The sequence below is a fragment of the Montipora foliosa genome, chromosome 2 (genome assembly GCF_036669935.1).
Source record: "Montipora foliosa isolate CH-2021 chromosome 2, ASM3666993v2, whole genome shotgun sequence".
NCBI classification, from domain to species: Eukaryota; Metazoa; Cnidaria; class Anthozoa; order Scleractinia; family Acroporidae; genus Montipora; species Montipora foliosa.
In genome coordinates this window covers 23,064,112-23,081,611 of record NC_090870.1, presented here as the reverse complement: position 1 = coordinate 23,081,611, position 17,500 = coordinate 23,064,112, and the positions used below count along the sequence as shown (strand labels likewise).

At 40.1% G+C, this 17,500-nt stretch overlaps 1 protein-coding gene across 1 annotated transcript in view; it reads left to right on the top strand.

Moving 5' to 3' along the window:
* The window catches only part of LOC137992692 (probable E3 ubiquitin-protein ligase HERC1), a 151,866-nt gene that overhangs the window by 5,751 nt on the left and 128,615 nt on the right, over positions 1–17,500 (top strand). Inside the window, exons 2-4 of the mRNA XM_068838173.1 lie at positions 8,682–8,825; positions 9,366–9,557; positions 10,368–10,433. Coding sequence (XP_068694274.1) covers positions 8,682–8,825; positions 9,366–9,557; positions 10,368–10,433 — 402 coding nt within the window. The remainder of the gene's footprint in view (positions 1–8,681; positions 8,826–9,365; positions 9,558–10,367; positions 10,434–17,500) is intronic.

The window sequence follows — 17,500 nt, the reverse complement described above, 5'->3', positions numbered from 1 at the left end:
TAAAACGTTTCTTCGAATATCTCCCGCACAAAACATCGCACAGACCTGAACCTTTGCGAGACTCTTTCAATATTCACCTTCTTTTATCTCGTTGAATGTTGACTTTATTTGGTGAACGGTGTTGATGATCGATGGTGTGACAGTGAAAACTGGCAAGAGGTGACGAGAAGTGTCTACAATTTAACAGAGAGCATCTCCATACCAAATAATATAATTTTGCTGAATAACTTGAGTTCGGAATATCGCACAGCCCTGAAATTCGGAGTGGATCTTTTGTTACATTACTCTGATACCATGTGTCAATTTCTTGACTCAATTTATTGAATGGTAAGCGCTTTTAATTTTCAATGCGATGAACTACAAACCTTGACGAAAATGTTCAAAAAATCTTGTTACAAGTTGTGGGCAAATTTACGCGCTGCTCGCTGCCTCGGATTCTAGGAAAAATTACTCGTATTATGTTGGATTTAAGTGTATTTTGAGCAGTTAGTTGCCCCCTTTGGCGCACTTAAATAAAAACATACTATTAAGCGAGTTGCTGTGATTTTCCAAGTTGCCCCAAAGATTAATGCTCATAATTCATTTATGCTTGGTGATCTCGAAAAGAGGTTTGGATCACTGCTGGTCCTTGCCGGAAAATGCTCAGCACTCACATGCTCGCAAAATCCATTCGCCGGCGTGCGTGTTGTTTCTTCACTTGAGTTAAGTCAACTTTACAGCAGACAAAAATTAATGATCATCAAAGGGTTCACGTCAATGTTTCTTTGACACTCGAAATCTGCCAGAAATCCAAACCCAACGTATTGATAATGAAATTAAATAATTTTGAGGAGAACTTTTTTTTCCATGGCGTGAATTTTTTCACTGCCCAGCGTGAACTAGTTCACGGTGGTACGATAAATTTTCATGCCTAGTTCACGCTGTTTTAAAGGAATTTCACGGTATTTCAGCTTGCTTTATATAATTTCACGGTTGTCTGCCATGAAATCGGCATGATCGTGAAATTTTCATAAGCCCCCTTTTCGCGTGAAGGTTCACAATTTTCAAAATGATTCTGTTTATAGTTAAGTTACTCACAAAATGCATGCCTAAAGTGTAAGTAAACAGACATTAACATACAGTACCTCAACCGTGTTACAAGACTGATTAAAAAAACTCTGTTACAAGAGTAAGACTTGTTAAAAAAAAACAGTGGTGTTCAAATTGATTAGAAATTTGTTTAAGAAACAAATTTATAATCACAATCCCATGTACTTTTTCTCAGATGTGAATTCAATAACTGGAATTACAACACGAAAAGGATTTTGTTCTTGTACTTGATGGAAGCCTGTAATCTTTTGGTGTGCTGTTTAGTGAATTATCACAACATGATTATTCGCTTGTCCTTATTGAGCACAGGAACCACAACTGTTTGCATACTTCACTAAACAAATGTACTCTCACTTGACATTTGACTTGTTTTTCCACACAATGCACTCAACTCTTGAAACTTCACTGAAGACATGATTCTTGAAGTTCTTGAGCATCAAGAATCAAGTGTTGTCAAATCTTGAGACTTGTTTGACTGCCAGTTTATCTTTGAATGGTACTTTACGTGTAAGTGTCCCTCACTTTAGTGGTTTTTTTATAATCTGCCATAGTGAGCAATAGTCCAGATAGTCCAAGTGTGTCCAAGTGTCCAAGTGTGAACTCAAATACAGTCATGTATAGGCAGTAACACACTACAAATTGAATGACAACCCTAAGGTCTAAGCAATGGTTCACGGCCACATAAACCTACATTTATGTAAATTGTGGGAACTAGTAATGATTTTAGAGAAAAAATTCTTTGGTCGGGTACTAAGGTTACTGATCCAAGGTCTAAGAACAAACATAAAAAAAATTAATTATCTTAAGTGTAATTATTGGTACTATCCCCCTCGAGCTCTTTCACCAGGGGGTGGCATCCATCTGCAACAGGTGCTTATGCACCATTGTCTTAAAAGACTGGGTTCCATTGTCTCTAATTGTGTCTACAGTCTTTTCTGGTAGTTGGTTCCAGAGAGGGACTGCAGCATGGACAAAACTTCTTTTGGTTGAGGGGGTCCTGGAGTATTGTTCCTCAAGAGCATGACTCGGCATTGAAACACTGGTGCGAGTGGTTCTTCTGATGTTGTACGAGGATGGAAGCAAAGCTTTCAGATGTGCAGTACAGTGGTTAGTTTGCATCTTGTAAAGGACTGCAGATGCATGCCTCTTCCTCGTTTATCCCACTGATCTGCAGTGCCTTCTCTTGGATACAATCCAGCAGCTCAATTGTTGTTGGTGCAGCACTCATCTGGTTGTCAATGAGTAACAATGTAGCAATTATATCATTTACACGTCCTGATTACTACATTGGCGGCGAGGATGGGATTTAAGAAAAAGAAGCAAAGAAAACACTGATAGAAAATGATACATCCTGATGAAGCTGCTTCGGCTTCACTGAGCGGTAGCGCCGCTCCACAAGCCCAAGCATTACAAACAGATACCTCAATATTACACCCTTCGCCATCGACCGCAATCCCACTAACACCACTAACAGATGGGATAAATGGAAGAAAGATATTGAACGCCAATTCCGCTTTTTTGGCATTCAAGACCCAGAGTTGAAAAAAGATGGTCTAATCATCTATGGCGGTCGCGATAGCGCTGATCTCGAAGACTCCCTACCAGATGTCGAAAGCACAGACCAACCCGCTGACGAATACACGAAATTCATCTGAAAGCTGGACAAGCACTTCCTTCCCAAGAAAAACAAAGACCTGTACGTGAGATTCCAACTTGGTAATCTGCAGCAAGCAGAAGACGAATCACTCGCCAAATACTTCGCTCGGGTACAAGAAAACGCCAAGAAATGCGAATATCACGATGAGAACGACGCCATCCAAGACCACTTGATTAAAACAATGTGTAATAGAAGAATTAGAGTTAAAGCCATTCGACAAGGCTGGACTCTTCAAGAAATCCTTGATGAAGCCGCTATCGATGAAGAGACCAACCACCAAGCGACCGAAATGGAAAAGAAGATTTCTCACGAAGGAAAAGAAGAAAACCGCGTAGGAGAAAACCCAGATTCAAAACCATGTGGTCGCTGTGGGCGTAAACACACGCAAAAATGCCCGGCATTCGGCGCCACTAATCATTATGCAAACGTCTGCCGAAGTAATCCTCAAGGAAAGAAAGGCTATGGCCCACAGCAAGACAAAACTCGCTATCCGAAAGATCCCAGAACAAGATGCGATCAGTGAGGACGAAGAAATTCCTGAAGACCAAACAATCGTAATGGGAAAGTCCAAGTGTCGGGTCAGGAGGAAATCGACCGGAAGTCCGATTCGAGCGACACATCAAGCGATGGATGTTTCATCCACCACCTCAAGATCCACAAAATCGATGAGCCAAGGCATTCAAAAGACCTGCACCATCCTCATAAACGGCATCAAAACCATAGTTGAGCCAGACACCGGCGCAGACACAAACATCATGGATGAATATCAGTTCCGAAAACTGCAAACAGAAATACCGGAAATGACACTTCAAGAATCAACAATAAAGTTAAAAGCACTCAACCATGACCTACCCATCATGGGAGAATGCAACGTGAAACTTGAAAACCAAACGAGAGCAATCACTGCAACCATCGTGGTAGTAAAAGGAAAGATTAACTCTCTACCTCTACTCGGAAGACCAAGCTAAGACGCACTTGGCATGCTGAAGATTGATGAGACTGGTGGATTGAAAGAGCCCAACAAAGCCGTGATGGAAATCGAAAACGAGAATCCTGAGGTTGAGAAAATCATAGATCGATAAAAGAATCTTTTCCAAGGAGTTGGCAAGGCAACAAGAGACGGCCAAGAGATAGAAATCCATCTGCCTATGAAAAAAGACGCCATACCAATCGCCCAGAAACCTAGACGTGTCCCATACCATCTCATTGAACCACTCCAGAACAGAATTGAAGAGTTTGTCGCGAACGACATCATGGAGAAGGTCCCTGACCATGAAGCGATCACCTGGTGCTCACCAATCGTTGTGCAACCAAAGCCCAAGAACCCTAAAGACATCATAGTCAGCCTGGACCTCCACCTCCTAAACAAATCAATGCTCCGTACACAAAACATTCAAGCCCCAATTACAGAAGATTTTGTAACCGAATTCAGAGACTGTAAGGTCTTTAGCAAACTAGACCTTAACCATGGTTACCATCAATTCTGCCTTGATCCCGAATCATGCAAGACTATGACATTCTCCACTCCATGGGGAAACTACCTGTACAAATGCCTGGCCTTCCGAGGAGTCAACAGTCAAGACCTGTTCGACGCAGAGATCAACAAGGTTATATCAGGCATCCCCAAGGTTCTCAATAACCGTGATGACATCATGATTGGTGATAGAGACTGGGACGAGCACAACAAGTCTCTTGCACAACTGCTACAGAGACTGGAGGATCACAACCTGACCCTGCAATGTGAAAAGTGCGAATTTGGAAAAGCGTCCATCGACTTCCACGGACACCTGTTTACACAAGAAGGCCTTAAACCAAGCCCAACCAAGATTCAAGCTGTCCAAAACTGTGCTCCACCAGCATGCAAAGAGGAACTAGTCTCTTTTCTCGAAATGGTAGCCTACCTATCCAGGTATATTAGTAACTTCTCCAGTTGGTGCGACCCACTGCGAAAGCTCACAAAACTCAACGCAAAGTTTGAGTGGTCGACAGAACAAGAAAAAGCCTTCAAGGACCTGAAAGCCCCATCATTGCAGCCCCAGTCCTAATCCTGTACCACCCAGAGCGAGAAACATTCATCATCTGCGACGGAAGCCCCAAAGGACTGGGAGGAGGACTGTTTCAGAAGACTGGCAAAGGATTCCAACCTGTACACTATGTGTGCGGGACCTTGACTGACACAGAGAAGAGAGAGAGGGACTGATCCTGAGAACTGACAAAATCATCCCCTCTGAATACAATTAATTGTCCGCTCCCCATAGAGGCTTTTCAGGGCCAATGAAACACAACGAAACAACAGAACAGAACAACGACAACAACTGTTAAGAATCCCAACGGGCCAGAGGCAAACCAGTTGGCTATTTACAAGTGCAGCTGGGAAGTTGAACCAGGGACTACCAGGATCAAATTCAACGAGTGGTCAGAGCGGATCTTGAACCCGGGATCTCCGGATCTCAAGGCAAGCGCTCTAACCACTGGGCCACACTGCCTCCTTAAAACACTGCCTCTTGAATCACTGAGAGAAAGGATTATCCAGATAGCAAGGACACTTGGGTATCAGCAAGACTAAAGAAATGCTACGCCGAAAGTACTGGTTTCCCATCATGAACTCTTGCATTGACACCGTTGTGAGCACTTGCTTCGACTGCCAGATAGCAACAAACACAGCATACGGACCCAGCCAAAATGACGAAACTGTCAGAGGGACCTTGGGAAACAGTTGAAATAGACTTCTGTGGACAATTCCCAAGCAAAGAGTATGCCCTGGTGATAATCGACCAGTACTCAAGGTACCCATAGGTTGAGTTTGTTTACTCTACAGCCATCAAGCCAGTACGGAAGAAATTGAAGAAAGTTTTCGCCACTCACGGAGTCCCCAAGACAGTCCAATCAGACAATGGACCACCATTCAACTCAGAAGACTTCAAAGAGTTTGCAGCAGAAATGGGGTTCACACACAGAAAAATCACGCCACGACATCTCAAAGCCCAGGGACAAGTAGAAGGCTTCAACAAGCTGATGAACAAAACAGCTGTGATAGCCTGTGCAGAAGGCATTGATCTCCATGAAGCAACCTATGAAACCTCACCCAGCCACAGGAACCGCGCCCTATGAACTCCTCATGAATCGAGCAACCACTACCCAGCAGAGAGAGCCAGCAGGGACGAAGAAGTCAGGAAAAGAGACAGCAAATACAAAGAGAAATTGAAGTCTTACCATGACCGAAGACACAGAGCTAAAGAACACAAGTTCAAAGCCAGAGAGGCGATTCTCCTGAAACGGGATAAGAAAGGAAAAGGAGACACCCTATTCGAACCATACATCTACATCGCTACAAAGGTAATCGGATCCACAATTCATGCCAGGAGAGTGATGGAGAAACAGTATGCCGAGACGCATCCAAATTCAAGGTGCTCAGAACAACATACATCCCAGCAAGAGACAAGCAAAGGAAACCACCTACTGCAAGACCAGTAGTACCACCAGCAGCTAAATGCCAGGCAGCACCAGCCATTACCCAGGAAACAACACCAGTGGCAGCACCAATAGACAGTCAAGGCATTGTTACCCAACTAGTGCCAATTGAGGCAACGCCTACCAACCAAACCCTACCGCAGATCACAGCGTCAGACCAAATCCACATTTGATAAACACCTGAAGGACTACACCACATGAACTGTGAATTGACCTCAAACGTTGACCAGATGCTATCAGCAATGATTATGAACACTGAACACTTGTTTCGTTAACAACATCGACTATGATTACTTGATTACAGTGAAATCACGGTACCAGCACTGAATCTGTTTCATTGATTAGGTGCATGTCAATGGATTACAATTTATTGGTTAAGTAACTGATTAGTTGCATGTTAAGAAAACCAAGAACTAGGTTGAGACATGAATTTTGAGGAACTGATCTGAAGAAGGAGGAGTGTAGCAATTATATCATTGACACACATGATTTAATAATTTACTACCAAATGAATGTAACATGATCATCCAACATTAGAGATTACAGTGAATTACATCTGAGAGTGAACACGTGTACTTGTCTTCCTTTGTCTTACCCGATCACTACAAAAAAAACCTCTAACCTGGGCCTTGTAAGCTGTAGCTCTACCCAAGACATGCAGTTTAGAGGCAATCCTTCAATAAGTGTTACAAGTCTGTCCAGGTTTGAGATGTTGCTTAATACAGTACCAAGCGAACATAAATTGAAAATCTCTTTTGAATCTCAATTCTTGCGACAATCAAGAATTGAGGAAGGACAATCGAGAATCGAGTCGAAGGAGTAGAGAAACTAATGAGCTTGTTGCTTGGGTGTTTCCTCAATAGACTTTTAAGGTGACAAATGCAACTGGGAATAATTATAGTAACACAAATGAAAGATAAGCCTGCCACAGTTTCTCGCATGTTGTTCGCGAGTAACACAGAAAACCAAGTGACCTTAACCCTCTTAAATCCAGTTGCTGTAATTGGGAAGAATCAACAACTCAAGATGTCATTTCGGCGCACAAGGAATTTTGTGATAAATTTAGGTTTCACTTCAGTGATTTTGCAAGAATCAAGTGTCCAGGATTGAGTTTGATTTGGAGTGAATCTAGTCTGGATCCTCAAGTTGATTCTCAATCCTCGATTCTTGCGAGGATTGAGTTGAGACTGTCAACTTTCTCACGGTACTGTTAATATACTTGTTCCATAAAAGCATTTTGTCCACATTTCATCCACTTCTGTGAGCTTGGTGTTCCTGAAATGTAAATATAGCCTTGTTGGTTGTCTCTTTCTTGATATTGTCAGAGCCTTGCACTCTGATGGCTGAAAGGTGACCTTCCACTTGTCAGCATATTTCTTCATCCTGTCTTGATCTTTGTTCGTATTTTCACCTACTACCTTAGCATCTCCTTTCGGTTTTATTGCACAAAAGATAGAGGAGTCGTCTGCTTAGAGGTAGAGGTTGTTTTGACAATAATAATAATAATAATTATTATTATTATAATTATCCCCAAAGGGTCAAGCACTGATTCCTGGGGCACTGATGTGTTGAGGGATTGGGTGGTGGAGGCTTGACCAGCAAGGTCAACTTTATTGATCTGTCTGAAAGATAGCTTCTGATCCAGGACAGCAGTTTTTCTCTGGCCAGATCCTTGGAACCATTGTTCCTGTAATGTCAAAAGCAATGAGTAAATAACTTCACATTCTGTGTCAAGAGCATTAATTTTACCATTGCTGGGAGAGTACTGTTAATTTGATGGTGTTTGAAGCCAAACTGTCTCTCTGAGAGCAGCTTGTTCTTGAGAAGATACAGTCACATGCATTGTACGCTTACATGTATGTCTGTAAGGTCACAGTAGATTCCATAACTTTGTTGGTACCTACAATCCGGGTCAAAAGACTTTGGGACACTTGTCAAATTTTGGGCAAAAAGTAGAGAATTTACTGTAGATGCTTCCGTTGTTATATGAGCAACGCATGTTCTCCTTTCGCTGCCTTTTTCGCGCCCCCCTTCCCCCCAGACAATGTTGAATCATGGGAGCGATTGATGAACAGATCTTGATTTCGGAGGCCGTGAAAAACCAACATTGTAATGGGGGAACGGGGGAAGCAGGAATTGTCCCGGGCCAATAGTTTTGGCCAGGATTGTAGATGGATGGAGATGACATGTGCCATATCTTCCATTGTTGAGGTTGTTGTATGATATATTTACTGGTACATTAAAAAGATTTAAGGCAAGTGAGATGACTCAACTACAGATATTTTAGTCTTGAAATGTGATTCTTAATAGGTCTTTCCCTTATACCGAGTATAAAGTCAAGTGACCTCAAATATCTGGAATTTTTAAACATCTCTTACTATAAATATGGCCTTTCTTGGATTGCAGTGTAGGTTAAGCTGTATTAATTTATAGTACTCTGACAAGCTTTTGTTTTTCATTTCAGAACTCTTCATGCACAAATTCACCATCATCCTCTCCAAAAAAGATCGAGTCATCCTCTTCTTCCAATGTTAGTTTGCTTGAACTGCCGTCCTCTGGAACAGGTCTTCTGTCTCTTCCTATTGCTGCCACATATCTGTTAAAAGAGGTAAAACATGTTTTCTTTCATTACTTTCAAATTCAGGGCTTCAAGTTAAAGAAAAAAAATGTTAGTTATGGTCACAAATTCATGAGTTTTACCTCAGTGATTTAACACAGTCAATAATTTCGTTTTACAAAATTGACTATTCGTTATGTTCCACAACAGTACTGCTCTTGTTAGTGGCTTGCTGTGATTTATGAATTTCGTTTAGGGTCACAAAATTACAGTGAAAGTAGAAACTCCTTCTGAATTGTAATTACAAAAGAAAAAAATAACCTAATGCAAATGAGACCATGGATGGTCACAATAAAATGTGAAGCCCCACAGGTATTTTTATACATGGTGAAGTACATGATTGTATTGGATTGAAAAAGACCCATTTTGAACATTAATAATACAGAGTGGTGGTGACTTGTTTTCATCTGAAAGTGTAAAGTGGGTTGAAGGCTGAGGGCAAGTAGGGACATCCTTGGTGCTTAATGACTTGCCCCTGAAAGCAGTGGACAACCCATTGAGTCTTACCAGTATTTTGGTTATTGGTTTCAGATTGTGAGATTGTCTAATGATTACAAGACCTTCTGCCTTAAGTCTGGGGTAGGTCCCTTGAATGGTGCGAAACCAGCCTCAAATGACGAGTTGTTTGTTTGGGGAAGTAATAGTAGTCACCAGCTAGCAGAGGGGACTACAGACAAAATCTTAAGTGCCAAGCTATCTGCTACCTTTGGAAGTGCTCAGCAGGTAAATTATTCATGTACAAAAATTAACAATGACTAGATTGTTATAATCCTCCAATTAGCGTATTTTTTGTAGTGTAGTATTTACATTTGCAAGCTACTGAATGGCTGTGGTAATACACATTAATTGGCAATTTTTTTAGTTCATATTTTCAAAAAATGTTTGGGCAAACCATCCTTTTATTAGGTCTTTATTATAATGATTGGGTGTACTGTACACAATAGAATGTTGCTGGATACATGCATACATGACTGTAGTGTACTGTGTGCAATGATGAATGTTTGTAGAACTTCACAGACTTGATATCACATTGTGGATGGTCAGGAATGAACAATAATCTTCTCTCTGAGCACACATAATAATGATAATGATAATGATAATAGTAATAATAATAATAACACTAACAGGTAAGGGGGACTTCTGTTGCTGCGTAATGTGGTTTACATCTGAATTATTATATCCTAAAAACCCTAAGTTACCTTTCTTTGTGTTCACATGTCATAACTTGTGTTAGGCCATAATTTGTTCTATAGGAAAGATCCTTAATTTTAAGATTTTATATGACAGTAGTATAAAGTGCATTATGATGATGTACAGCCTATATGTGGGAAAATCCCATGACCACAGTGGCAAAAGGCCTTAACCTCAAGCCACATGTATGTGCATTCTGCCTTCAAACATTTAAGGTGGTGTCCAGCCCCTATCCTTGCAGCATTTAAAAGTGTTAAATGTTATTGCTCTTATTACCAATGTCACTTGTTACCAAGTTGTTTAAATGAAAATAACATTAATTTAATCATTTTTACATGGTAGGCAGAAGCTGGTCAGTATTGCACATTTGTCATCTCAGCAGAAGGAACTCTTCATGCCTGTGGAAAAGTAAGGCTTTAAATCATACACACATGGTCTTTCTTTGTACACAAATATTGTTAATTATAAACACTAACAGTAAGTAGGCTAGAAAGGGTTTCCTGTAGAGTGAGTGTGCGCATGCCACACATACATGTAATACAGTACAGGTCATTATTGCAGTTTGCACATACACTGTATTGTGTATCACGGTGTTAATTAGGGATCAGAGATCAGAGAATTCTCTGGAAACTATGCAAATGTCTCTGGCTATTTTGGATGGTCTGTACCTCTATTTTTTCACATGCAGAGCCATTATATTGTGAGAAATTATATCTATACAAATAATGGAATGGGTATAAATTTAAATAAACAAAGTTAAGTCCAGCGGCGTTTAGCTCAAGAAACTAATTTGTAGAGTAAAATATTAAATAGGAAAACTTGTTCATCTTCGCTGTCATTGTTAAAGATTTTAATGTCTAGTTCATGGCGGCAAGGCTTCCTGCACTTAATTCTCCCAGTTATTATTGTTCCACAGTCTTTCCTAATTTTTGTGTTTGAAGTAGTACAGGGTACTTAATGCAATGTAAGGTGCGGTTTTTTTGGGAAAATCAAAAACGGATTCCTGATCTTGCATCAATGGATTCTTCAGCATCAAAAAACGCAAAATCTGAAAAAAATGATTGTTTTCCATGACAATGCAAACAAACAAACCCAGAGTTGCGTGCAAATTTTAAAAACAAAAAAAAAAAAATAGCGGTTAAGTTTGTTTTGGAGAAACTCTTAAATGAAAATGCCACCAGAAAAGAAATACCTTAGCGATTGATGAAAAGAAATGATGAAAAACATGCTTTTTTAGCTGTAGGAAAGGTACAAACACTATTATTGGTGTGAAATTTTCGGGAAAACTAACTATTTTCCACCTATTATATCTTCGATCATACAGTAAAAATGGCGTGAGAAAAACATTTGGGCTAAACTGTCACATATGGTAACTGTTGTGTATCATTTTTACATGGAAAACCGCTTGTCAAAAATACTTTGTTCAAATCCTTTCCCAAAGGAATGAATCTCAAAAACCTTGGTTTAGATTTAATCCGCAATACCCTCCTTGAGTGTGGATACTTTGGATTCATGATTTCGCCAAAAAAACGCAAAATCCGTTTTTGGATTCTGCTAATGTGTTAATTCGCAGCCTCTGTCAGTGTTGTCATGGTATGATCTTAAAATGAGGCACATTCTGCAATCTACTGGACAATACGGCTTTTTGCATCTTCGACAGCACTTCTTTGACTTGTGACTTTCACAACCTCTTGCCTCCAGAGCCAAAGAGCCTCTGCACACGATCTTCTAGTTCCATGGACCAACCCCACAGAGTATCGATTACTACAGTGGATCCTCGATTTAACGAAGCTCTATTTAACGAAGTCCTCGATATAACGAACGATATTCTATGTCCCGGCCAAAGTTACAGTAGGAAGTATGGAATAGAACCTTGATATAACGAACCTCGATGTAACGAATTCTTCGATATAACAAACATAATCTGGAAGTCCAAACGTAAAATCTACCTCTATATAACGAATTGCAATGTCAACACGCGACAGAAGATAAATGCGGAACAGATCAACAGTCATCTGGTAATTATAAAGAGACAGCAACCTTTCAGTCAATGGCTTATTATATGTCATAGACATAAACTAACTTCCGCTCTATCTTCTTTGTCTCTTATTAGTTCTATTAAAGTGAAAGTGAATACATTGAATACGTAGCTGGAAATTCTATTCCAATGCCCTTGTTTCTCCTTTTGCCAGTCACTTCCACTGAGATTTGTCCTCAGTGTTTTAAAAACAAGTTAAATACAGGTGACAGTGTCAATGGCACATCATGACCCATGATTTGCAACGTCCCTCCTTGATCTTGAATCCGTTTAATGGCAACAGCATTGGTGTTGTGTGGGTTAACATCATTAACTATGACCTCGACATAACGAACAGTTTGTTCGTTTCCCCTCAAGTACGTTACATCGAACCCTCGATTTAACGAACAATATTGGCCGGTCCCCAGCGACTTCGTTAAATCGAGGTTCCACTGTATATTGACTGTTCAATCTCGTCTCCATGATAATTATTGCTTCCCCCAACTCCCATCTTAGCGGCCAATATTTTTCTGTCTCTTCTTCAACTTTCTTCCACCCATGGACAGCTCATCTCTACTGCTCACACTTTCTTATCCTGATGGTCAATGAACCTCATTTCCACGCTGTTAGCCTTGACAAAACCATGTTTGGCAAAAATTTGGTTTTATCAACGGAGTTGATAATGTAAATTGGCCACCGTACAGAGATTCTATAAGCTGACGTTTCGAGCGTTAGCCCTTTGTCAGAGCGAATCCAATAGGGATAACGCTCGAAACGTCAGCTTTTAGAATCTCTGTACGGTGGCCAATTTACATTATCAACTCTGTTGATAAAACCAAATTTTTGTATACTACTTCCCCACCGACGCAGCACCACAGTTTCTTTAGAAACTACCCCCTTCATTCATGTTTGGCAAACACTGGCACATCCCAGTAAGCTTGCACTTCATAATTATGATTCATACAGTAGTTTAGGGATAATAGGCAAACACCACAGGGGCACTGAATCTACCAGCTTTTTTTTTTACATATTTCAAAAAAGAGGACCTTCAATGCACCATAATTATGCCTTTCAAGGTAATTAGATTGAGCTGGTGCAGAACATCCAGAGAGTATATGTGGGAAGCTCTCAGCGGCCTTCCTACACAATCTACACGAAATGTCCCCTTGGGCAGTTCCAGTCTCGAAAGAGGTGTTCATAAAGCTCAGTCACACCAGTCCTGTGATTGAATGGGTGGGTGCAGATGTCCACTCAACCATCCATATGAAGCTTCTACATGTATCCTGGCTTAACTCCACATCTTGCCCGTGTGATCAAAGGAGACACCTGTGCCACTCTGAACTTACTTTTAACTTCTTCTTCTTCTTCTTCTTCTTCTTCTTCTTCTTCTTCTTCTTCTTATTATTATTATTATAATGTAGATGTTTGGCAGCGAGCCAAGTCCCATGACCTTGGGTGCCAACATTCCCTCTATTTAATATTGTTGTGACTTATCCCATGTCTAATACTTTTGCCTCATCCATGCTTAACTAGTGCTCTCTGGATTTTCGTAAAAGGGCAATTCCACATGAGACTACAGAAAATATTTTTTCAAATTAGTTTACAGATGGAAATATGGTATTAATATTACAGAGAATATAGATTGCTCTTCCTGAAAACAAGGTTTTGGGCACAACCAGGGTGCCAGTGTTTCAGGGGGGTGCAGTTAAAGCAGGTGTCAGATTTTAACTTTTGACTACAATCATCCAACATGAAATGTTTGACTGATTATTTCTGAGTACAACAATCTGTGATTTCCTTGTTCTTTTATTTGCAAGAAAGTCCTTACAAAATCACTTATAAAATTATTAAAGAAAAAAAAAATTGACCTCACTGTTTTTGCGGAAAAATTAGCTTAATTAGTGGGTCAAATATTGTCACGGACGTAACGTTGCGTCTCTGACATTTAGTGCAATTACTTTAATTTTCTAAACAAATATGTTAATAATTATCAAAATATTTTAGGAGCAGTCAATATTAGTAAATAAGCATACTTTGATGAAATGAAAAGATCAGAATAGCTCTTGTGTATGGAACCAGAGCAATGCAAACTTTGTCATGGACGCAACGTCACAGATGTAAAATTTCTTGTACTAACAAATATTAATATTAGGTTGATAATTCAACAAAAACCCCTAAAGTAACTAGCCTCTAAGATGCATTAGCTTTCAAAAAAGCTACAATAGGCATCAAAATTGTTGAGACACTCTTATCCTTTAGAGTCGATTTCAAGCTCGGTGCGCAAGTGACCCCCTCCCCCGCACCCCGGGACAATGTTGTGTTTTTCTGTTTTTTACAGGCCTTGTTGACAGTGGTACAACATTGATTAGGGTGGAGGAGGGAGGGGTATCCCGGAAACATACATTTTGGACAAGTTTTCTTTGCAAACAATGAATGTGTCGTTCCCAGTGTGCTCTGTTGGCAACTGTCTCAACTACTTTTGTTGCGAATGGTCTGTTTCAGAAAACTTCCTTTATACCCTTTATATGGGCACCTATGGTCCAGTCTGTCTGTCAATATGACCACATGAGTGAAAGACTTTTTACAGGTCTAAAAAATTGCGGATAGTTTATTAGTCCCGTTTTCTAGTGTGAAAAATGCGTTGTCCTGTGCGAAGTGAAGATTGTGACGTAAGTGCGAATGACCTGTTCACTTTTGCCTTCCTTTAACGCTATTTGTCAGTAGCGTTAAAGTATGGATTTGTTAAAGGGTTATACCTCTAACTCCAATTCATCAGAAGAAGCGGATTTTGTTGGTCGAAGTGGTGTCGCAGATGAACGCGAAACAGACATGGTAGCTGTTACAGCTGGGGAACACATTTACTTTCCACGCTCAAATTGCCACGTCGGTGTAAAAAGACTTTCCACCTTGTCCCAGATGCTTTGCAGAGCTGGTTTTAATGGGAAATGAATGTTTTTGGGAGTAAAGAAACAATAGAATTTTCTCATTTACCACGAGTAACCACGCGTAACCACAAGATTATGATAAAAAGATAATGTAATTATTCTACTTGTTAATTATGGTTACTCAAGGTTACTCGTGGTTACTCGTGGTCACTCCTCCGCGGAGTTCCTAAAATCAGAGTACAGCACTGTTTGCTGTTCTTCTTTTGTGCCAGGAGTTATAAACTGTCTTTGCTATTTACATTTCCCTCTTTTTTATGGGTCATATCCCTTGTAACAAGTTGAAATGGAATTATGTATGGTGAATTTCAAAAGGGAATGCTAAATGTCACGCAATGTTCCGAAAGTATCATTTCATTTCAAGGTATGTCAAATCCAAAACACTGCACAAATCGTCTTGAAATTGTCATTATTTAGTATTATGTCCTTTCTCTCAATAATAAGCGTTTGTGGCGTGAACTTAACTTCGCTGGACGTTCGACATCCACATTTTGGCCGTTGTAATTGATGTTCTCGATAGTGATTACTTGCGTAAAAATTTCTCTTTTTTTAGAATGCGGTACATCGAAGCCCGTGAGATATCACTTTCCCTGACAATATCATTCACTTTCCGCCCTTTGCAAATAGATGGCAAGCGTATACATGCCCTTATCTTGTTAGAAATGTTCTGTGTGAAAACCATGTTCGACACTGAAATGTCTGCAGTCACACCAGTGACTGTTACATCACGGTAATAAAGAAAAAAGGTGATTTATATATGTTCTGATGCTTATATGACATGACAACGCATAAAGACACTTTTGAAATGTGTATATTTCATACATTAATGCAAAAAAACGCTTATCACAAGTCGGCATTACACTTCATACACAGTTTTTTCATACAGACAATCGGCGTCAAAATTGTTGAGACACTCTTATCCTTTAGAGTCGATTTCAAGCTTGGCCCCCTCCCCCGCACCCCCGGGACAATGTTGTGTTTTTCTGTTTTCTACAAGCCTTGTCGACAGCAGTACAACATTGATTAGGGTGGAGGAGAGAGGGGTATCCCGGAAACGTACTTTTTGGACAAGTTTTTGCAAACAATGAATGTGTCGTTGCCAGTGTGCTCTGTTGTCAACTGTCTCAACTAATTTTGTTGCCGATTGTAGTTTGCTTAGTTTCAACTGCAAAGTTTACGCATAAACTTTCAAGTCATTGCATGCAAAGTTTGAAATGTTATCCAGCCAGAAATTGTCTATGCCTTTTTACTTCTATTCATGGCCTTGAATAACTTTTGAACATTCTGTAGTTAGGAACCTTGAGTGGACCATTTTGCTGCTAGGGGATTTCTAATTGCACATGTTGGTATACAACGACCACTCCTCCTGTTGGAAATCAGTTGTACTGTTGGTTAATCTCAACATGGTTATCACTTTTGAAAGAATGTCTTGTGTGCTTGGCTTCACTGTCTCATCAGGTAAACTAACTAGTGCTATGATAGACTTCTCTTCGGACAAAATGGCACACAGAACCCAATGCCTTCCACCACTATTACAAGGAATAAGGATTATGTCTTGCGGAAGCAATTTCTCTTCTTTTATCTTTTCCACATCTACTTTTTCAAACTCCTCCCACTTCGGCACCTCAGCTTTACATTGCCCAGGAGAGCATTCAGACTTAATTAAGTGGAGACATGAATCAATCACAAAGTTAGGAATCCACTTTTCTTCATTAGTGTCTCCTTTGCCATCTACATTGTAACTCTTTCAAATCAGAAATTGAGATCAGTGTGTCCCCACCAAACTCCATACTACCATTTACAGTACAGGTCGAAGATATGCGGCCCAAAATGCGCGTGTAAAACGCGCCTGCGTGTCAAACACGAACACGTCTGCGTCTTTGACACGCGCATGAAATACGCGCATAAAGCAAAGCTCATTAGTATTTATGAGTTAGCCCATTGTCGACCTATTGTGGTTATATCATTGTTAGTTTTAATAGCTTTTTATTGTATAAATGTATATGGCAATGGCTATTCAGCTGAACATCGTTTGGCAAACCCAGCACCGTGTTTGTTTCAGTTAACAGGTAAACATGTGGAAATAAGTAGCGGGGTATTCTTGATTAAAAAAAAAAAAACGTAACAATTCGCTCGCGCAATATTTATGTCGGGCGCATGAAAATGTTAACACTTTCCCGTTTTCAGCACTTTCTTAAGCCTTGTGGAACCAGTGATATGAAAATTCAAAACTTCTTGTCGCGAAATCGTCAGAAGAATCGATTGTCACACATATCAATGTCGCGCGTCTTTGTAAAAATGAGAGAGATACAATCCGCTCGCAAAATCTCGTCTTGTCAGGCGAATCAAAATGAATTTCATTTCAAATAAGAGGTTAAACAACGGAACATTTTCCCGTTTCAAGCGCTTTCCTGCGCCTTAAAGAACCAGAGATATGAAAATTCAAAACTTCTTGTCGCGAAATCGTCAAAAGAATCGGTTATCTCACATGGCACGTCGCTTGTCTTTATTGACAT